We start from the raw sequence: 23,604 nt of genomic DNA on the forward strand, positions 1-23,604 counted from the left end.
TTGTCAGTGTGTGTGTATGTATAGGCTTTCAGTGTGTGTGTATTTGTGTCAGTGTGTGTGTGTATGTATAGACTTTCAGTGTGTGTGTATATATGTGTCAATGTGTGTGTGTATATATGTGTCAGTGTGTGTGTATACAGTATGTGTCGGTGTGTGTGTATGTATAGGCTTTCAGTGTGTGTGTATATGTGTCAGTGTGTGTCATGTGTGTAAATATGTCTGTGTATCTGTGTCAGTGTATGTTTATCTGTGTCAGTGTGTGTCTGTGTGGAGAGACAATGCGGGGGGAGGTGATGGTGTGCTGAGAGACAATGCAGGGTTGGAGCTGATCATGTGACAGAGATGACGCAGTGGGGGAGGTGATGGTGTGCTAAGAGACGATGCAGGGGAGGTGATGGTGTGGTTGAGAGATGATGTAGGGGGGGAGGTGATGGTGTGCTGAGAGATGACGCAGTAGGGAGATGATGGTGTGCTGAGAGTTGATGCGGGGGGGGATGGTGTAGCTGAGAGTTGATGCAAGGGGGGCAGTGATGGTGTGCTGAGAGACTACACAGGGGGGAGATGATGGCGTGCTGAGAATTGACGCAGGGGGCGGTGATGGTGTGCTGATAGACGACTCGGTGGGGAGTTGATGGTGTGCTGAGAATTGACGCAGGGGGGGAGATGATGGTGTGCTGAGAGACGACACGGGGGAGGCGATGGTGTGGCTAAGAAGAGATGACACAGAGAGGGAGATGATGGTGTGGCTAAGAGATGATGCAGTGAGATGATGGTGTGGCTTAGAGACGCAGGGGGAAGGAAGTTACACAGGGGAAACGAGTCTGGTTGAACCGCTGTCGTATGATGATGACCTTGTTGATATTCCTACACAAACAGGCATCTTCCGGATGATGTGACCTACATGAATAGTGAATAAAGACTGAAGACGCTGTCATGCCAGTAAGGATGTATTTCTTCAGAGGTTCCACATTGTGAGAAACCACCGTATAGGCAAGGTGCATATGGAATGGAAAGGAATGTTCCCAGACTGACAAGAAATGTCATGTTGGCACGCCCTATTTTCAGTAGCCACGCTCCTGGACCCAGCCCCTGGACCAATTTTGATCCGTTTACACTGATAACGTGAACGCGCATCAACCCAGGATTTTTAAGTTGGTGTAAAAGGGGTACTAGTGTTCCTTTAAAGTCATATGCAGGAGGAAATAAATAAAGAGAAGATCTAGCACCCAAATTATTAAACATGAACTGTTGCTGTATTTTTATATCTGTAAATATATGTGTGACTGTTATAAAGCCTGCATGGGCAGGGCTCCCCTTCTCAGGTATTGCCCACACTCTGCTTTGGGCATTGAGAGGTGTATCACTCCAAATACACCATGCACCACACCACACCACACACTAAGGGGGGAGGGGGTACAGATACTTAAAACAACTCTCTATTAGGGGGTAGTAAAATAATATGTGTTTATAAAGAAAAAGCTTCCTAAACATTAGATCAGAGTTGTTCCCCCTCCCTGGGACAGCCAGTACAGACTGCCATTAGCAGATTGAACACTTCCAATGGAAAGTCTTTTCTGTTTTTATTATAGTAGCCCTATTCGGCTGCTAGGGACTGCAGCTGATGCAGCCCTTAGCAGTCAATGCTGTCTTTCCTGAATGGGGTTTTTCCCCCCGTTCTTTTTGCGCATGCTGAATGGATAGGGACCAGACCGCGGCTGAGGCAAGAGGATTCTGCAGCCTGGGCAGCCCTCCGCAGAGGCAGGCAAAAACCGCCGCTGGTCCCTGCTATCTATGGCCCTCATTCAGAGCCGTACGCTATTTGCGGTCGTTCGTTTAAAAACAAGGGGTGGCTATTCAAATGATCCGTACGCACATTGCAGTCTGTTCACACCTCTAAGTCTGAACGAGCGAGCAAAACATACGCTCGTTTATTTGTTAAAAACGCCCCCTGGCCGCACGCATCCTACGTCATGTCCGCTATTTATTAGATTAATCGAGTACATCGACCAGCGTATGAACTGCTCGCTATTCTTGTGGTTGGTGTTTGCTACCACAAATTTGCGTGCAGTTCGGGCTCTAAAATAACCCAGTGACGTGGTCAATGACGCTGCTGTTTTAAATATACACACCCATAAAACGCCCGTTTTGACCTTTAAGCACGCCTGCGTTCGGATCTCCACTCCCCATTTTCAAACACCTTCCCCTGTTACCACCCACATACGCCTCATTCTGTCACTCAAAATAGCAGGCACTCGCTATATAGCGTACAAAGGATTTTCGGCCGCACTGACTGGTTCGCGCATGCGTAGTAAAAAGCGTACGCATGCGCAGATGTGCAAACATCGCTCGGAACGAGCGTACTGCCGCTAACGAGCGGCTCTGAATGAGGGCCTATATTCCTTACACATGGATATAAACACACTAGAGTTTGCAAATTAACTAGAGCTGTGTTTTGGACTGTAGTAGGTGGTGCCTCTGTCTTGCTCTCCCCTCCCTCACTCTCCTGTCCTCTGTGTTTATGTTTCTCTCCTGCCCCTCATTCTCCCTCCCACTATCACTTATCTACTTAGTAGCATATCTATAAGGGGGCTGTGCACCCTGCATATTGCCGGTGCATGCGCATAAGATAACAAAGACTTGTCTGACACGTGCACTTGTACACCATTAATGTCATTTTTATCAGCAGTGAGAAATATCTCATTCCTAGAAAATTGCATTCCATTTTATTGCTGTAACTATAATGATAACTCCAACACCGACAACTTGCACTGGTGACATTGTATTCTACACTCTGGCCCTCATTCAGACCCACTCGCAAGCGGGCGCACGTACGTTAGGCGTACGTACAAAATTATTTAAATTCAATGGCTCGCTCGTATTTTCGTTCGCATCTAAAATTCCTCCCTAAACTCAGGCGACCCCTCCTCTAACTAACGAGCGTGCGAAATAGCGAGCGTACATCCCCGAAATGGCTTGAAGGGAACACACGCACAAGTGAAACCGGAAGTGGCCTTGTCAGATGTCGATTACCTGCTCCTTTATTCTGCCTACCTCCCTCAATCGTATCATGCCAATCAATGTATCAATTAGCTTAATTTTTTTTTTTTTTTCAACACAATGCAAGAAACTTTACTCTTGTCCGTGTTTGTGTTTACCCGCAGAATACGTACGGATGGAACATTCGCTTTTATTGTTCAAAAAACATGTGAACCACAATTAAACAATTGTTCTATTGCTGTGGATCCCCGCATATTTTCCGGGGTTCATTTCTTTATTTAAATTTGCAAATGCATGTCACTGCATCAAGCCTATCATAACTCTCCAGAGATTTCTGGCCCTGTTGAACACATGACTCATACACTAACCAATAAAATTGCTCCTCTTAATTTCCAAAATACATTAGCCAATCAGAAATTTTTGGCACACTTTATCAAAAATGTTTTGTATGAAAAACTCCATTGCCATCATGAGAGCCTCCGCATTCACCAGGCGCGAGCTGCTGGTGCTTACGGAGGTGATGGATAGGCGGATCACCAGCCAGCCTCCACCCATCACCAACCGGCAGAAGCGCTCCGCGTATGCGGAGGCACGGTCCCGCCTGCGGTCGTTGGGTTCACGCCGCAACATCGGGCAGCTGGAGCGCAGGTGGTCAGACCTGCAACGGCGAACGCCACGCTTGCTGGCATGCTTTCGCATGCAGATCCTTGAAAGTAAGTGTTATGTATTGTGGTTTTCATGTTTGTGTTTGTGGGGCAAACTGCGTGTGCATGTTTTCCTGTCTGTCCTATTTATTATTTGTCCTCATATCTGCGTGTGCATGTTTTCCTGTCTGTCCTATTAATTATTTGTCCTCATATCTGCGTGTGCATGTTTTCCTGTCTGTCCTATTAATTATTTGTCCTCATATCTGCGTGTGCATGTTTTCCTGTCTGTCCTATTAATTATTTGTCCTCATATCTGCGTGTGCATGTTTTCCTGTCTGTCCTATTAATTATTTGTCCTCATATCAGCGTGTGCTTGTTTTCCCTCTATTTCTGTTTTTTTCATTCTACTCCTTTTTGCATGTTTTTTGTTGCTGGTTTTTTTTTTTTTATTTGGGCCCCGGATTTGCCCAGAAACTAACCTCAATTTGTTTGACATATTTTAGGAGGACAGCCAAGACTACGCCGTCACCGTCCGGCCAGACGGCGTTCCCGGCCACTATCCCCAACCCCCAGCCAACACTCCACCACAAATATTTCCCCTATACCCCACTCCTCCCCAGCCTTCCCAGACCCTCTCCCGGAACTGTCGGGCCTCCTTCCCCTCCGTCCCACTTCCCCCTCTCCTCCACCCACCCCTCTTCCAATTACCCCCTCCCCGGAGTCCATCATTACCCCTCCCCGTTCTTTGGGGAATGAAGGCTCCTCCGAGGAGGAACATGGAGGGACTTCCGGAGCTCCCGTTTTGGCTCCCGGTATGTTTTTCTTTCTCATTTTTTTTAACCACAAACTGTTTGTATGTAATCATGTGTCGTGCCTTTATTCGTGCTTGTTTGGTTTACTTTTGGTGATTTAGCAGTTTGCCTTTACCGCTTCCTGCTGATTTCAACATACACATATCACACCTGTGTGAATTTGTACATAGGCCTTGTATTTTTGGCAGCACCCCCTTTTTGTTTTGGTTTTTCTTTTTTCGGTTTAGGAGTGATTTCGTTGTGTTTTTGTTTTTTTAATGTGGATTCCCTATTGTTTTATTAATCCACACACTTTTCTCACCCACAGAGGAACAGAGGCGTCGACAAGAGGTGGACGATTGTGTTGGCCAGATGCGCCAACATGTCATTGGCATTCTTGTGGCCCTTGACCGGCTGTCTGGCATCCTTCGCCAGTAGTTTTTTTTGTTTATTTTCGTTTTGTAAATAAATTTTGTAGTTCTAATATACGTTCTGGCTCATTCTTTTTTTCAAAAACAAAAATAGTTTTCCCTGACATAAGTAGACTGTTCCTGCAAGGATTTCCCTTTTTTAAAAGTTAGATTGTATTTTGTATTTGTATGTTAAACAGCCACAAGAAACACATAACAGTAACAATGTCATTTCCCTTTTTGGGTGTAGTGTCAATTAGATATTTCGCCATTTTACAGGTTCCTAGTTGGTGTGCAAGCTGCTTAGGCCAATCTTCAAAATCCAAAGGTTTGGACAGGCTTACAGTTTACATCAACTGGTGTCAGTACTGGATTACCCCTTAGTCAAATGTAAGGTGTGTTAACCTGGTTACACTTGCTGTTAACGTCCAAAAAAAGGAAGACCATTTCACTCTCCAAACATTTATTCACAACATAAATGAGAAATCAAAGTGGTCAGTCCCAAAAAAAAAAAACAGTGATAATCTCAAATACAACACATACAAATAAAATATTTAATTAAAAAAAACAATCAAGAACTGGTTGACGAAGGACCATGCCAACATGATTCCACAAACATGGCGTTGCGATATGGGTTCCAGAATATATGGACAAAATCACAAGATCCAGGTTTGGTAAGGGTAGCAGGAAGTAGTGAGCGTTGGAGTGGCAAAGATTATGTGAACAAACAGAAGATGGTGAAAAAAAAAAAAAAAAATTAGATGTTCGCAAACAAACACAAACACATTAGGTATAAACACTGTAGTTTGGGTCAAACTTACCTAAAAAATCTGGCCACCACATCATCGCGTATGGCCCCCCCACATACTGACCTCCGACCAACCTCGGGGGGGCCATCCTCAGGTAAGGCATCCTCTGGCTGCATTGGGACACCACTCCTTATGGCGATGTTGTGAAATATCCCACACAGGACCACAATTTTCGACACCATATCCGGCAAATACATGAGCTCGCCACCAGAGCGGTGGAGGCATCTGAATCGGCCTTTTCCGATACAGCGCTCCACCACTTGCCTGGTGGCTGTAAGTGCGGAATTATACTCACTTTGTGGGCCTGGTGTGGGAGCCAAATAAGGAGTGAGCAGCCAGGACATGCAAGGGTATCCACTGTCTCCTGTGAAAAATAAGAGACAACATCAGGAACACTGTGTATCAAGCTTAACATTGTTATGTACTAAAGGTCTCCACTTACCCAGAAGCCACGCATCACCAGCTTGTAGGTTGGTTAATTTCTGCCATATCCCTGATTGCCGGATGACGAAGGAGTCATGTGCACTTCCTGGTAACTTAGCATTCAGGGACAGGATCTGGAGGGAGGCATCACATACCACCATTACATTCAGGGAGTGATAGTGTTTACGGTTTCTAAATATTGCCTCCAGCCGTGCTGGAGGCTGAAGTGGTATGTGAGTACCATCCACAACCCCTATGATGTGTGGGAAGCCAGCTATTTGGTAAAAATTGGCCTTGGCCACACTAAGGGCACCCATATCCAAAGGCATTTGAATAAAATGATGGAGGTGCTTGAAAAGTGCCTCCATCACTGCCCTCAGGATCCGGGAAAAGGAGGATTGGGAGATGCCCGCCACTATTCCCACCGTTGTTTGAAACGATCCTGAGGCACAGAAATGTAACACCGCCATAAATTGCGTCAGTGGTGGTATTGCTGTTGGACTGTCAATTTGCCGCTCAAGATCACTTTCTATTAATGAGAGAGTGTCTATGATGATTTTGGGAGGTAGACGGTAGCGTCTTAAAACCTCATCATCGGGCATTCCAAAAAGGGTGACACGTGTTCGAAATATCTGGGGCCTTGCATGCCTACGATGCCTACGCCTGGGATGAGATTGAGGTTGGTCGGCTTCCAGGAGCATGGCCAGAACAATCCGCCCCAGATCAACCTGAAATTCAAAAATTTCAAAGTAAGGCTTTTGACCCACCCCAAAACTATATTAAAACAACTTAGCTTGATGATACCATCCATTGCTGCTTACATGCCGGGGTATTGTCATGATACGTCCAAACTGAAAATAAACAACAAAATTACTTGACACATTTCACTCTGTGCATTTTTGTTGATACATTTTGTGCTAGACCAAAGTTCAAATATGCCAAACACCCATTTAGCAAAACCGCAAAGCGACATTTAACACAGTACATCAAAACGGGTCGAAATGATGGCTCAAAAAGCGAAAGCTAAACCATCAAAAAGTTAGAATGATTATTAAGCTGTTTAAAATGCGCTAATTAGTTCGCTAATACAAGTCACAAGAGTAACTACTAAAAATGCGCTAATTAGTTCGCTAATACAAGTCACAAGAGTAACTACTAAAAATGTGCTAATTAGTTCGCTAATACAAGTCACAAGAGTAACTACTAAAAATGTGCTAATTAGTTCGCTAATACAAGTCACAAGAGTAACTACTAAAAATGCGCTAATTAGTTCGCTAATACAAGTCACAAGAGTAACTACTAAAAATGTGCTAATTAGTTCGCTAATACAAGTCACAAGAGTAACTACTAAAAATGCGCTAATTAGTTCGCTAATACAAGATAAAAAATGGACTTACCAAGAGCAAATATCTAAGATGCAAAATCAAAAGGTCTTTGGGGTCGAAAATAAACAAAATCTAAAATAGAATAAATTAGGTATCCAAAAATTACAAAATATACGAAACACAATGAAACAACAATTGAACAAAAGTTAGACTTCACAAAACTTACCAAATCAACAAACGAGGTCCCAAAAATATAAACCAACAAAGATAACGGAAAAAAAAATGCAAATCTAACCAACAAACGAATCTCCAACCTCCAACTCCTTTCTACGCAATCAATAAACTCCAGCCAAGATAACCTCCAACAATCCAAAAACGCCACCTCGACTTGAGACACACCAAGCCATAAATAGTGTTTTGTTTCCCGCACAAATTAAGGAGGGATCATAGGGCCGCACAATCAATGATGCGGCCGCAAAATAAGGACGCATGTATAAATACGTCACGAAAACACATTCAAATTCTGGTGTATTTCTTGTTTGGACCTCAGACATGGCGACAGACCAGGGAAAAAATGCACAAGAGTCAGGCGGTAAGTCTTTCATGCATTTTCTATCAACGATTAATTTGAAACATAAGATTAGGCAAGTTGTGATTTTGTGAATTCTGTAAATTTACACAAATAGGTGAGGAGGATGACATGGAAGAGGCTGCTGGGCCCAGTATTCCGGCCAAAGCGGGCAAAAAAAAAAGGCAGCCACATTTCACAAGAAAGGAGATGGAGGTTTTGATCCAGAAGTGTGTGGACATCCTGCCACAGGCAGACAGGAATATGAGTCTAAGCCAGAAGTGGAGAATGTGGGAAGAGGTAGCCGTTGCTGTCAATAGAGTGGGTGATTATGTCCGTCTAGCCCGGGATGTCAAACGGCGGTAAGTAAACCCTTGCCCCCACTAAAAACAAACCCCATTTTAAACCAAAGGATAATGGCTTCCATTTTTCCCCACAGATGGGGCGACTTCAAATATCGCCTAAAGCAAAAACTCGCGGACAGGGCTAGGCATGCAAGGGGGACAGGTGGGGGTCCCACCCCTGTGTCATTGGAGTTGACGGATTTAGAAGAGCTGGCACAGGGGTGTGTGCAGCCTGTGGAGGTGTTTGGCGTGTCCAACATGGATACGGACATGCCAGACTTTGCGGCTCCTCATGTTGGCCCAGGTAAGTATTGTGATGTCACCAACTCTGAAATGCTATTGTGCCAATATGTAGATTCTAATGTGACTCTTTTCTCATTTTTCCAACAGAGACACAGGTGGATGAGTCTGCTCCAGAGGGAAGCCTTGGCCGCAGAATTTCTGCTGGCTCTGCAGGGGAGGAACCAGTACATCTGGCTGAGGACCCTGCAGAAGCCAGTCCAGGGCGTGCCCCCTCGCAGGCAGTGGGCCTCCTCACAGAACTCAATTTCAAATCGGATTTCCATACGGAGATTCTGCAGAGGATGGACGCCAGTCTGATACGGGTGGCTGAGGCCCTGGAGCAAAATGCTGCGGCCAACGTGACCATTGGTCAGGCCCTGGCGGAAAATACCAGGGCCAACATCCGCATCGCCGATGCCCTGGAGCAGCTCGTTCGCCAGCACATGGTGGAGCCGACCTCCCTTCCTGCCGGAACATCAGGATCCTCCACCTCTGGCACAACATCAGCCAATCCTCCAAATGTGCCTAGCCCTGTGCCTAGTCCAGAGGCCACAACATCTGCCTCTGGACAGGCCAGCCCAATGGCATCCCAGACCCGGTCTGGCGCCCACCCTCCCCCATCCAAACGGGCGAAAAAACGGTGACAGCAATGGCGACTTTTCCCACACTCCTTCTGTGCTTGGCTCATATTCCTTTCTGGTCAAAACTTCCCTCTCCTTTCTTGTGAAATGTTTTTAAGTTATTTTTGTACGTTTATGTTATCAGTTATTGATTATTTATTTTTGATAAAAAGTATCTTTGGCAGAAAAAAAAAAAAATATATTATGCCAATTGGTTTGTGTTTAAACAATAAATTTATGAAAAAAATCTGACATTGTATTGTGACATTATTGTACAAATGGGTTACATTTAATCCTGGCCCTAAAGGCAAAAAAGGACACAAAAAACCATTTCATTTGTATAAAAAAAAGGCCTCTTGAAGGAACGTTTAAAAATTCACATAACGATGCAAATTCCACATTAAAAAAAAAAAGGGGAGCTAATTAAAACATGATGACATTATTGTCACAATAGGCCATAAACAACAAATTGAGGCCAAAAAAAACCCAAAAAAATGTACGCCAATTGATTGTGTAATCCTGACATTAGCAGGTATGATTTCCACCTGCGTACGGTTTTGTGCTATCCCAATAAACTGCTTTCCAAACACATACCAAGCCGGTTTTCAATACAACACTAATTGCTTTTGTGACCACCCGCGATTAATCGCTGCAACATCATGGAGTCCCGGGACGGAGGAGAAGGCCATCGCCAATGTGGTCGAGTAATCCAGACCCTAAACTGTGCGAGCATTTTGAAGGGAAAGAGGATGTTCCAGTGACGTATGTGACGGTCCGAACACATTTGACGTTCGCATCTGCTAATGTATGTACGCCCCAAAAACGCCTCGCCACGCCTGCGTTTTTCCATCTCCACCCCCGTCAACACCCAAAAACGCCCTGTTCTGTCAATCACATTTGACATGTCACTTCCTGTACGCTATTTTAGGAACGAGAGAAAAAAAGCTCGCAATCTGCCGTACGCACATGCGCAGTGTAACACCGACGCATGCGCGGTTAGTCAACATCGGAACGCAACGAGCGTACTGCTGTTTGCGAGTGGCTCTGAATGAGGGCCTCTGTCTTAATTCCTCCGAATGTCATTGCACTTTTTGGAACTCCTTCCCTTGACCTGTTAAAGGTTTAACTTCTCTAACTGAATATTTATAACTTTAATCCAAGCCTGAACTTTTCATGTAAGGGAAGCACTCCAAACTGTATTGCTAAATATTGAGCATGTACAGCAGATTGGGGAGCCAACCTGTCTGGTGATCACAGACCAAAGGAAATAAAAGAATGTACATGCGCCAACATATCAGATTCTGGGTACACATCAGAACGATGTAATGAACCGCTGAACGATCACTCGTTTCATCCTTCATTACACTGCATGGCGCTGCATGTGATATTGTCAGGTTTGATGTACAGCACATCAAACCTGATGACACCGCATGCGAGCGCAGGGGCGCACATATCGTGCATACACACTGCACGATATGCCCAATCTGTTGATTCCATTTGGCCAAATTGGCCAAATCGGAATGACATTGTTCCAGTGTGTATTCAGCTTAACTGTACCTCCAAACTGCATGCTGTTCTGTTTTTGTTTTTTTGGTAGAACACAGGTTCTCAAACTCAGTCTTCAGGACCCCAAAGAATGCATGTTTTCCAGGTCTCCTCACAGAGTCACAAGTGAAATAATTAGTTCCACATGTGGTTCTTTCAAAATGTGCATCTGCTAGGTGACCTGGAAAAGGTGAACTGTGTGGGGTCCTGAGGACCAAGTTTGAGAACCTCTGTTTTAGAAAAAGAGTAAGTGGTATCTTTCATAATCAAAAACTATTCTGTGAATTGTTATTGAATTAAACTGTAACTATGCAGTTTTTCATTTAATATCCACAGGGCCAGATTAACTATGGGGCGGAAGGGACTACAGCCCCAGGGCTCTACATAAAAATAGGCCCTTCAACATGACTACATTATGATGACTCGCTGCCCAGCTGGCTACATTATCAGCCATAAATCATAAGTATTAATATTGTATTTCTATTTAACTCACAACATGATACAATTATTCTATTTGTAGGTGTTTTGGGAGTGTATCAGGAGTGACTAAAATGGAGTTTTCATGCCATTTTGCTGTTCAGTACTCTCAGTTGGTTTGCATCATATACAGATTGTGACAAAGTCCAGTATACTGTATGTCAACATGCTTTAGAATGCTAGCTAGTTAGCTATTAAAAATGTCACGTTATACAACTGACTATAGTCAATCAGCACTTTAATTTATGTTCATAATGTAATCAGGCAATTATGTATATGTTTTGTTTTGTATACAATATAAGTTTAAGAAGGGTAGTTTGTTATACAAATATAAATGGTGAATTTTAAGGGGCAGTTATGGTGAAATATATGTGTGTGTATATATATATATATTTCTATGTTCAAGCTAATCTTAAAGTGTTAATCCAAAATACGCACTATAAAACAGTGGTTATTGAGATGTTATTTCCAATATTCATAATTGAGGCAACAGTACCCCCTACTGTCTATTAATATTTATGTATATTTCTAACAATGACCTTTATACCTGTTAAAATGCTTTTTCAGGAGGTTTTCTCTTAGAGAGCAGCCTATATAAGCTGTAATTTGTCAGTATAGAATCAGCCTTATTCCTGGAACAACACTGACTGCAGAAGTGCTAGGACGTTTGAACAGAATCCAGTCTTTAGATGCTGAGAGAAGGGCTCCTGGATTTGCTGATGTGATTGCTGTATCTACTGAATTAATCGACGATTGTAGCTAAGTATTATAATAAATGTACACTTTTATATTCAATTTGTTTGTTTAAGTATCATTTCTGGGAATCCACTCATCTGGGATCTTAGTTTGAACCCACCTGAAACACGGAGACAATGTGGCAGATAGTGTAGGGGGAGTATACACCCACATGGCACTGGCTGCACCCACCCAGGACTGGTCAAATCTCCTCCTCTTCTCATACTAGGCCCTTGATCATTATCAGACCAGGCCATTGTGGCCCTTAAGCCAGGCCTGATCAACCATTACCACAGCTAAAACTAAAGAGAATCTTACCTGTCTGCTCAGGGTCCTTGGGCTTACATGAGGGAAGTTCAGAAGGGAATAAAAACAGTGTGAGAGATATAAATATAGCAACTGTAGCATCTGTAACATACCTGAAAAATATAAATAAATAAAGTTAATGTTTTATCTCCTTAGATACAGTAAACATACATGTAAGCAGACATATTGTTTACTTCATCAGACATATGAAGAGAAGGATATGTCCACAAAGATAAACAATTAGATCCAGTCTGGTGTGCCCAGGCAATTTATATACTTCTAGGGGCTGATTCAGTGTTACACAGAAGTCCGCTTTGCAGATGGATCATGTGGGTTTTAGCAGCTGTGTTTGCATTGGAGCCTGCATACACAACTCTGATCAACCATGGGAACATGCAAGTGGGGATGTGGCTGAGTGGGTGTAACTGAGCAGCAGCGGGTAATCACACGGAAGATAAGTGTTATGAGTGCATGTCGCAGGTGCAGACTATTCAGATTATGCAGACTATTGTATGGATACAAGATGGTGTATTTTATGGTACAGTTAGGGTTAAATAGTTGCATATCACATGATGATTTAAAATACTTCAATATAGTAAACTTTATAACGTAATTTCAGTAAATAAATTGTAAATTATATTATTGTGTATCATTAATACCTACAGTATGTATCCAAAGTACCTGGTTGCACTAAGAACAAGCATATACAAAGAAACTTCTTATTTCAGATGGATCTCTAGAACTAAGGATAGGGTTGGTGTAAATGCACGCTGTTAGTGATGATGGCTGCTTTCACAAGTGGATGGATAGGGTGGGGTGGCTGGGCCCATTACTATTGGGGGTGTGGTCTAATCGTGGGAGGTCTGGCCACGGCCCTCTTTGAAAAAATGTAAATAAAAAGCCCTATTTGCAGCACCGTGAAGCAGTGCTGCGTGCTGGGGAGGTGATTGCTCGCCCCCACAGGAGAAGAGACTGCTGCAGTCTCCCTGGTCTCCTACTGCAGCCCAGCACACAGTAGGATGTGCTGGGCTGCTGACAGGTAAGAGGGAGGAGAGGTGGTATCGGACCCGGGTTCCCACTGGGCCCCTCCAACAAGCCCAGGCAATTATTACCCTTTCCCTCCCCTCTCAGTGCCCCTGCATAGATGCAGCCAACTCTGAATGCAGATGGAGTTCTGCATTTCAGCCCTGTAACTTACCTGTGCTCAGTACAGTATAAGCCACATTTCATGCAACTTAATCCAATAATAAGTGAGGAAGGCACTCACTGAATAAAGTGGGTTGACATGAAGAACAACCAAACCTAAAATTGGCTTCACCCAAGGTCTTGTTTCAAAATGTGTGATTTCACGTGTATCATACATGTTTCCTGTGTAGTTACAGACATACAGTACTCAGCAAAACATTGAAGTCTGATTCTGTACTGTCTGTGGGGGAGATGTATCAAACCTTGGAGAGAGTTAAAGTGGACAGAGATAAAGTACCAACCTATCAGCTTCTAACTGTCATTTTACAAACTGATTAGGCATGTATGCAGGTGTCACTAGCAAACGCAGGGGGGGTTTCTGAGTACCCAGAAACCACCCCATACCAACCAATTTTTTTTTCAGAGACAGAGACAACCTTGTCTTCTCTGCGCAATCAGTGGGCCACCCTCAGAGCTGCCCAGGAACTGCCTGTTCAGCTGTCATCGCTTCTGAGTTTCATACCACCTGATGTGAAAGCGCTGCAGCTGAACCGGCAGTGGCCAGGCAGTGCACAACGATCACCAGAGCTGCCATCAGGGCCTGGACAGGAGGTCATCAGGGACTGGACTGGAGGCCTAGACAGAGGGCCTGATTCAGACCCAGACACTATTTGCGTCCGCTAACTGGCTAAAAGGGGCCGGATATTTAAATCATGTGCTCGTACTGCGTCGCGTAAAGCCGCCCACTAAGTAATAGCTCGCACCTGTATAAAGACGCCCCTTTGACACTCGCAACACACGTCATCTCCGGCAGTTGTAGGATTAATCGGGAACATCGAGAGCCATCGGAGCTGCTCCCAGCGCTTGTGGTAGCCTTTTCCCACCACAACATTGCAATTCAGGCTAAAATACAACCCAGTCACGTGTGTAATGACGCTACTTTGCTAATTATGCACGCCCATTAAACGCCGTTCTGATGGTCGGGCACGCCTGCGTTCGCACATCCACACCCCCGTTTACAAGCACCTTCCCCTGTTACCACCCATAAATGGCACTATCTGTCACTCAAAATATCGGCCCAACTGCGGGCTACAGGGGAGCACTTTCCCATCGCAATGACTGGTTTGCGCATGCGCATTGCGACTCATACGCATGCGCAGATTGCGAAAAATCACTAAATGCGAGCGAACGCAGCATAGCATCCGGGTCTGAATCAGGCCCAGAGAGCGGGACCCGCTCGCCCAGCGCTGCCGCTGCCGACCCCTATGTCCGCTTTGTTGCAGTTTTCATTTGGAGAGAGTGAGTCATACCGTCCCACTGATACACTGAGAGCAGAGGACTCAGAGCCATGGGTTTTGACTGAGGAGGCTGGAGCTACAAGCATCAGGTAAGTGTGGGGTTGGGGCAGGCTGGCTATTGGGCTGGGGCTGGCTGTCTGGGGCAGGCGCTGGCTATCTGGGGCAGGAGCAGGCTGGCTGGGGTGGCTATCTGATGCAGGGGCTGTCTGGTTGGGGCAGGGGTTGGGGCTGTCTGGCTGTCTGGTTGGGGCAGGGGCTGTCTGGCTGGAGCAGGGGCTGTCTGGCTATTTTGTCAGTAATGGGGACCACCACTTTTCATGGCAGCCCTGGCGATCATAGGTCTCCCAGAGGTGTGTGTATATGTGTGTGTGTGTATATATATATATATTAGGGGTGAGCGGGTTCGGATTTCTGAAATCCGAACCCCCCCGAGCCCCCCCAATCCGAGGCCGATCCAGTCTTTTCCCGCCTGACTCGGATCTGAAATCGAGGCAAAACGTCATCATCCCGCCTTCCGGGTCTCGCGGGTTTTGGATCCCATATAAGGTACCCGCGTCGGCACCATTTTCTCACTCAGCTGTGGACAGTGAAGAGGGAGGGTGGGAGTTAGGGCTGGCTGGGCTGTGTAGTGTAGTGTAGTGCAGTGTAGTGTTGTGCTGTGCTGTGCTGTGCTGCTGTTGGTCATAGGGGCTGTGTCCACTCCTTCAAGGTCCATAGGGGCTGGCTGGACTGTGTTGTGCAGTCAGTTGTCCATAAGGGCTGTGTCCACTCCAAAGTCCTGTGCAGTGTCCCAGTCCTAAAGGGGTGCTGTAGTGTTGTCCAGGTGGTGCTCTGTCCATCCAAGTGCAAAAAAATATTTTTTTTTTTTCTGTGTTTGTGAATTGTGTGCACTGTGGCTGCACGTGCATCAACAAAGGAGCAGCGCCAAGCGTGCGCCTGTGTCCCATAAGTAAAGGGCCGGCTGGCTTGTCCGTTAAAGGGTGCTGTAACCCCTAAAGTACACTCCAAACAAAAAAAATATATATTTTCTGTGTTTGTGAATTGTGTGCACTGTGGCTGCACGTGTATCAACAAAGGAGCAGCGCCAAGCGTGCGCCTGTGTCCCATAAGTAAAGGGCCGGCTGGCTTGTCCGTTAAAGGGTGTTGTAACCCCCAAAGTACACTCCAAACAAAATAAAAAAATATTTTCTGTGTTTGTGAATTGTGTGCGCAGTAGGCGCACGTGCATCAACAAAGTAGTGCCAAGCGTGCACCTGTGTCATAAGTAAAGGGCCGGCTGGCTTGACCATTAAAGGGTGCTGTAACCCCCAAAGTACACTCCAAACAAAATAAAAAAATATTTTCTGTGTTTGTGAATTGTGTGCGCAGTAGCCGCATGTGCATCAACAAAGTTGTGCCAAGCGTGCGCCTGTGTCATAAGTAAAGGGCCGGCTGGCTTGACCGTTAAAGGGTACTGTAACCCCCAAAGTACACTCCAAACAAAATAAAAAAATATTTTCTGTGTTTGTGAATTGTGTGCGCAGTAGCCGCACGTGCATCAACAAAGTAGTGCCAAGCGTGCGCCTGTGTCCCATAAATAAAGGGCCGGCTGGCTTGTACGTTAAAGGGTGCTGTAACCCCCAAAGGGCACTCCAAACAAAATAAAAAAATATTTTCTGTGTTTGTGAATTGTGTGGGCTGTAGCTGCACGTGCATCAACAAAGGAGTAGCGCCAAGCGTGCGCCTGTGTCCCATAAGTAAAGGGCCGGCTGGCTCATTTCTTAAAGGGTGGTGTAACCCACATAGTGCACTAGTCTCCAACAAAAATAAAAAAATATTTTCTGTGTTTGTGTGAGCCTTAGCCGCACGTATATATCAATATAACATAAATGGAGGACCAAACTTTCTCCGATAAAAATAAAATAGGGAAAGATCAAGAACCACTTCCTCCTAGTGCTGTTGCTGCTGCTGGGAGTTGTTCATCATCCCAGAGAGGAAGTAGGAACACCACTACTTTTACTAAACAATTGACCCTCCAACAGTCCTTAGCGAGGAGGATGAAGTATGACAGCAGTCATCCTGAAGCAAAATGTATAACTGAGGCCTTGACTGCTATGTTGGTGTTAGACGTGCATCCGGTATCCGCCAATGGCGGTAGTGTGTCCCCGGTTCCAAATCCTGTCTAGATTCCACTTCACTAGGCAGGCGATACCGAGACTGTACAGAAACTTCAGAAAAAGTGTCCTCAGTGTCCTGAAAAATGCGGTTGTACCCAATGTCCACTTAACCATGGACATGTGGACAAGTGGAACAGGGCAGACTAAGGACTATATGACTGTGACAGCCCACTGGGTAAATGTATCACCTTACGCAGCAACAACAGCAGCGTCACCAGTAGCAGCATCTCAGAAACGCCAGCTCGTTCCAAGGCAGGCTACGCTGTGTATCACCGGTTTCAGTAAGAGGCACACCGCCGACAACCTCTTAGAGAAACTGAGGGAAATCATCACCCAGTGGCTTACCCCACTTAGACTCTCCTGGGGATTTGTGATATCTGACAATGCCACCAATATTGTGCGGGCATTACATCTGGGCAAATTGCAGCACGTCCCATGTTTTGCTCACACAATAAACTTGGTGGTACAGAATTTTCTGTAAAGCGACAGGGACGTGCAGGAGACGGTTTGGGTGGCCCGAAAAATTTCTGGCCACTTTTGCCATTCAGCGACTGCGTGCGCCTGTGTCATAAGTAAAGGGCTGGCTGGCTTGTCCATTAAAGGGTGCTGTAACCCTCAAAGTGCGCTCCACAAACAATAAAAAAATTCTTTTTATTTCTCTTTGTGAATTGTGTGGGCTGTAGTTGCACCTGCATCCTCAAAGCAGCAGCGACAAGCGTCTGTCTGTTAAAGGGTGGTGTAACCCTCAAAGTGCGCTCCACAAACAATAAAAAAATTCTTATTTTTTTCTCTTTGTGAAATGTATGCGCAGTAGCCGCACCTGCATCCTCAAAGCAGCAGCGACAAGCGTGCGTCTGTCTGTTAAAGGGTGGTGTAACCCTCAAAGTGCGCTCCACAAACAATAAAAAAATTCTTCTTTTTTTTCTGTCTTTGTGAATTGTGTGGGCTGTAGCCGCACCTGCATCCTCAAAGCAGCAGTGACAAGCGTGCGTCTGTCTGTCAAAGGGTGGTGTAACCCTCAAAGTGCACTCCACAAACAATAAAAAAATATTTTTTTTCTGTCTTGTGAATTGTGTGCACTGTAGCTGCACGTGCATCAACAATGGAGCAGCGCCAAGCGTGCGCCTGTGTCCCATAAGTCTGTTAAAGGGTGGTGTAACCCCCAAAGTGCTCCAAAAAATAAAAAACAATTTTTTTTCTGTGTTTGTGACTTGTGTGCGATGTAGCCGCACATGCATCAACACAGTAGCAGTGCCAAGCGTGCACCTGTGTCATAAGTCAAGGGCCGGTTTGGACATCTGGTCCGGACTGAAGGATGTGCCAACAATTTCTGACAAGTCTACTGTCACTGCATATGATACTGTCCTCAAATCAGCAGTGACAAGCGTGCGTCTGTCTGTTAAAGGGTGGTGTTACCCCCAAAGTGCGCTCCAACAAAATAAAATAATCTTCTTTTTTTCTGTGATTGTGTGTGAAATGTATGCGCACTAGCCGCACCTGCATCCTCAAAGCAGCAGCGACAAGCGTGCGTCTGTCTGTTAAAGGGTGGTGTAACCCTCAAAGTGCACTCCACAAAAAAAAAAATTCTATTTTTTTCTGTCTTTGTGAATTGTGTGGGCTGTAGCCGCACCTGCATCCTCAAAGCAGCAGCGACAAGCATGCGTCTGTCTGTTAAAGGATTACATCGGTGACAGCATCCAAGTAGGCATGTCAGACAGTACCTGTACTGGCAGGGAAAAGAGGTAATTTGGAGGCCCCTGTACAAACTGGCTCTATTTTACCTGAGTTGCCCCCCCTCCAGTGTGTACTCCGAAAGAGTGTTTAGTGCAGCCGGGAACCTTGTCAGCGAAAGGCGTAGGAGGTTGCTTCCACAAAATGTGGAGACGATGATGTTCATAAAATGAATTATCAACTCTTCCAGGGAGAACAGCCTCCAGAACGTACAGAGGGACCTGTGGTGGTGGATTCCAGTGGGGACGAATTAATACTCTGTGAGGATGAGGATGTACACAACACTGAAGAGGGTGAGGAATCGGTGGATGAGGAGGATGAGGACGACATCTTGCCTCTGTAGAGCCAGTTTGTGCAGGGACAGATTAATTGCCAGCTTGTTTTGTGTGGGCCCAAACGAACCGATCATTTCAGCCACAGTCGTATGGCAGACCCTGGCGCTAAAATGATTGGTTTGTTAAAGTGTGCATGTTCCATCTTGCACCTCTTTTTTTTCTTTGCATTATGTACTGTTTGGGGCCTAGTTTTTCAAACTGCCATCCTGTCTGCCACTGCAGTGTCACTCCTAGATGGGCCACGTGTTTGTGCCGCCCATTCGTGTCGCTTAGCATAGTCATCCAGCTACCTCGGTGCAACCTTTTGGACATAAAAACACTATTGTGAGGTGTTCAGAATAGACTGGAAATGAGTGGAAATTAAGGTTATTGAGGTTAATAATAGCTTAGGAGCAGAAAAACCCACAAATTCTGTGATTTTAGCTGTTTTTATGCTTTTTTCCAAAAAAATACAGATCCAAAACACAAAACCCAGAACCCAAAACACGGAAGGGTGGTTTTGGCAAAACCAATCCAGATCCAAAACACGAAGAAAGATCCAGATCCAAAACCAAAACACAAAACACGAAAAGTGGCCGGTGCACACCCCTACTATATATATATATATATATATATATATATAGTGCCTTGCAAAAGTATTCACCTCCTTGGCTTTTTACCCTTTTTGTTACATTACAACCTGTAATTTATTTTTATATCTGAATTTTATGTGATGGATCTGCACAAAATAGTCTAATTTGGTGAAGTGAAATGAGAAAAATATATATATACAAAAGAATCTTTATAAATACAATTCTGAAAATTTGCATGTGCATATGTAACCACCCCCTTTGCTATGAAGCCCCTCAGTGCAACCAATTGCCTTCAGAAGTCACATAATTAGTGAAATGAAGTCCACCTGTGTGAAATCTAAGTGTCACATGATCTGTCAGTATAAACACACCTTTTCTGAAAGGCCCCAGAGGCTGCAACACCACTAAGCAAGAGGCATCACACCATGAAGACCAAGGAGCTCTCCAAACAAGTCAGGGACAAAGTTGTTGAGAAGTACAATTCTGGCTTGGGTTATAAAAAAATATCCAAATCTTTGATGATCCCCCGGAGCACCATCAAATCCATCATCATCAAATGGAAAGAACATGGTACCACAACAAACCTGCAAAGAGAGGGCCACCCACCAAAACTCACAGACCGGGTAAGGAGGACATCAATCAGAGAGGCAGCACAGAGACCAAAGGTAACCCTGAAGGAGCTGCAGAGTTACACAGCAGACTGGTGTATCTGTGCATGTGACCACAATAAGCCGTGCACTCCATAGAGCTGGGCTTTATGGAAGAGTGGCCAGAAAAAAGCCATTACTTAGCGATAAAAATAAGAAGACACAATTTGAGTTTGCCAAAAGGCATGTGGGCGACTCCCCAAAAGTATGAAGGAAGGTGCTCTGGTCAGATGAGACTAAAATTTAACTTTTCGGCCACCAAGGAAAACGCTATGTCTGGCGCAAACCCCAACACATCCCATCACCCAAATAAAACCATCCCCACAGTGAATCATGGTGGTGGCAGCATCATGCTGTGGGGATGTTTTTCAGCAGCAGGGACTGGGAAACTGATTTGAGTCGAGGGAAAGATGGATGGTGCTAAATACAGGGATATTCTTGAGCAAAACCTGTTTCAGTCTGCCTGTGATTTGAGACTGGGACAGAGGTTCACCTTCCAGTTGGACAATGACCCGAAGCATATTGCTAAAGCAACACTCGAGTGGTTTAAGGGGAAAAATTTAAATGTGTTGGAATGGCCTAGTCAAAGCCCAGATCTCATTCCAATTGAGAATCTATGGTTAGACCTGAAGATTGCTGTTCACAAGCGGAAATCATCCATCATGAAGGAGCTGGAGCAGTTTTGCCTGGAGGAATGGGCAAAAATCCCAGGGGCAAGATGTGGCAAGCTCATAGAGACTTATCCAAAGCGACTTGCAGCTGTAATTGCCGCAAAAGGTGGCTCGACAAAGTACTGACTTTAGGGGGGTGAATAGTTATGCATGCTGAAGTTTTCTGTTACCGTATATACTCGAGTATAAGCCGAGTTTTTCAGCACATTTTTTGTGCTGAAAAAGCACCCCCTCGGCTTATACTCGAGTCATGCCCGCATGGTACGCTGCTGAGTAGCGTACCATGCGGGCCGCGGTGCAGACTGTGTCACTGTGACACAGCCTGCACCGCGTGTGTAGCGCTGACCGGACGGAGGGGGTTAATACTGGGGGCACTACCAGAGGGGGATATTGCTACTAGGGGCACTACCAGGGGGGGTATTACTACTGGGGGCACTACCAGGGGGGGTATTACTACTAGGGGCACTACCAGGGGGGATTACTACTGGGGGCACTACCAGGGGGGGATTACTACTGGGGACAGTACCAGAGGGGGGATTACTACCAGTAGCTGCTGCATTTCCCACCCTAGGCTTATACTCGAGTCAATAAGTTTTCCCAGTTTTTTGTGGTAAAATTAGGTACCTCGGCTTATATTCGGGTCGACTTATACTCGAGTATATACGGTATGTTGTCCTAAATGTTGTTTGATTCACAATATAAAAAAAACACAACTTCACAGTTGTAGGCATGTTCTGTGAATGAAATGATGCACACCTTCAAACAATCCATTTTAACTCCAGGTTGTGAGGCAACAAAACATGAAAAATGCAGCAAAGGGGGGTGAATAGTTTTTCAAGGCACTGTGTATATATATATATATATGACCCCCCCTAAAAATCCTGTGTTTGCCCCTGGGTGTGCATACACACTTACTGATCAACCAATATGTCTGGCAACAGGAAACGGTAGGGGCGTCATTGTATTGCAGCCGGCACATGAGTTGGTCAGTAGGTCTTCCATATGGGATGTAGTGAATTATCCTACGATCAGGATGCCTACTGTTGAAATCTCAGGGCCAGAATCCCAACCCGCAGCCAGAACACCCGACATCAGTTGAGATGCTAACGCCAGAATCCTGACAGGTGGCCTCACGATCGTAAGTATAACTGTCCAGGATAGCTGTTAGACGCGCGGGGGGGGGGAGGGCTAGGTTTAGGCACCACGGGAGGTTAGGGTTAGGCTGCAGGGCGAGAGAGGCTTAGGTTAGGCACTGAGGGGCGTGGATTAGGTTTATGCACTAATATGGAGCGTTAGGGTGCGGGGTAGGGAGGGTGAGGGTTAGGATGCAGGATGGGAGGATTAGGGGGTTACTTATCTAGCTCCAGTCGGGATTCTGAGCATCGGTATGCCGCTGTTGGTATTTGGACAGCCGGCATCCTGACTGCTGGTCTCCCATACCCAACCCCTTCCATACACACAGGCAGATATATCACTTGAAAGATATATCACTTCTGACACATTACATCTGTGAATGATGTTGTTCACATATACAGTAAATTGGGTGTACACACTGGGCCTGATTCAGAGATAGACGCATAAATATGGGTAACATTGATGCACATCGACCAGCCATCTTGCCCTCACAGAAGGTCTGACCAGCCGCAAACACTGCAGCTCTTCTCGCAAACTGAGAGCTCTCATGCGGCAAATGCAATCGCAATGGCTAATTTATACACGCCCATGAAATGCCATTCAAACGGTCAGACACGTCTGCGTTTTTCTAACCACCCACCCGTTACCACCCCCAAACGCTGACTACCTGTCACTCACTTTGAGAACGGATCCTCTGTGCGAACATAATCGCAAAGCAAACAATAGCTCGATCTGCATGAATATCGCCATTGTGTCCGTCTCTGAATCAGGCCCACTGGTTGATGGCTGGGACGATATATCTTTCATCAGCTGTACGAACGATGTATCAGCCAGTGTGTACCCAGCATATCTCTCTCCATGTTATCTCTCTCCAAAGTTTGATACATCTCCTCCTGTGTATTGACAAGAATATCCATTGCCATCCAAGCAGAGAAAAAAAAGGAATGGTCCTCTTTACAGTCTGTTGCCCCTTATCCTTTTCTTGTATTTTTATCTGACCTTAATATATGTGCAAATCTACTTAGAGAATAGCTTTCTTGAGACAATATTAGGATTTTTTGGGGAATTTTGAAATGAAAAATGTTTTATTCAGTGTTGCATGAAGTCCAGTGTTATATAAATGTGTGACTAAAGCTTAAGGAAAACTGCTGCTTTCTTGTGACAGTCAAGGAATGCTGCGACCCAGTTGGGTACCCACCTGAGAAGCATGATAGATTGGTGTATCTATAATGGAAGCAGGGAGTGTGGTGCACACAGGCCCCTGGGTACAGGGGGGCCCTCCCTGTACACCCTGCACCCTTATAATTATACTTACCTCTCTGGAGTCCCTCGTCGGCTGGTGCTGCAGAGCAGCAGAAATCCCATGGAAAATGTCTACTGCACTGACAGAGAGGAGGAGGCCTGCACAGAGACTGTACATGGGCACACTGCAGACTACAGACTACAGTACCCAGTAGATACTTTCAATTTTCCTATCTGCTATCATGAGTCACCACCAGCTGAAACTGGGGGTGACATCCAGTGCAACAGACAAGAGGACTTGAAGTTTCTGAGGCACAACGGGTCCTCCTGCACTTAAAGGGAAACAACTCAAGA

General features: G+C 45.3%; 1 protein-coding gene across 1 annotated transcript in view; it reads right to left on the reverse strand.

The window, feature by feature from the left end:
* SLC13A2 (solute carrier family 13 member 2) overlaps positions 1-23,604 on the reverse strand; it is a 121,613-nt gene that overhangs the window by 20,604 nt on the left and 77,405 nt on the right. Inside the window, exon 8 of the mRNA XM_088477810.1 lies at positions 12,292-12,392. Within this exon, the coding sequence (XP_088333936.1) occupies positions 12,292-12,392 (101 nt within the window). The remainder of the gene's footprint in view (positions 1-12,291; positions 12,393-23,604) is intronic.

Source organism: Taudactylus pleione, unplaced genomic scaffold, assembly GCF_031769625.1.
Source record: "Taudactylus pleione unplaced genomic scaffold, aTauple2 ptg000203l, whole genome shotgun sequence".
Classification (NCBI taxonomy): Eukaryota; Metazoa; Chordata; class Amphibia; order Anura; family Myobatrachidae; genus Taudactylus; species Taudactylus pleione.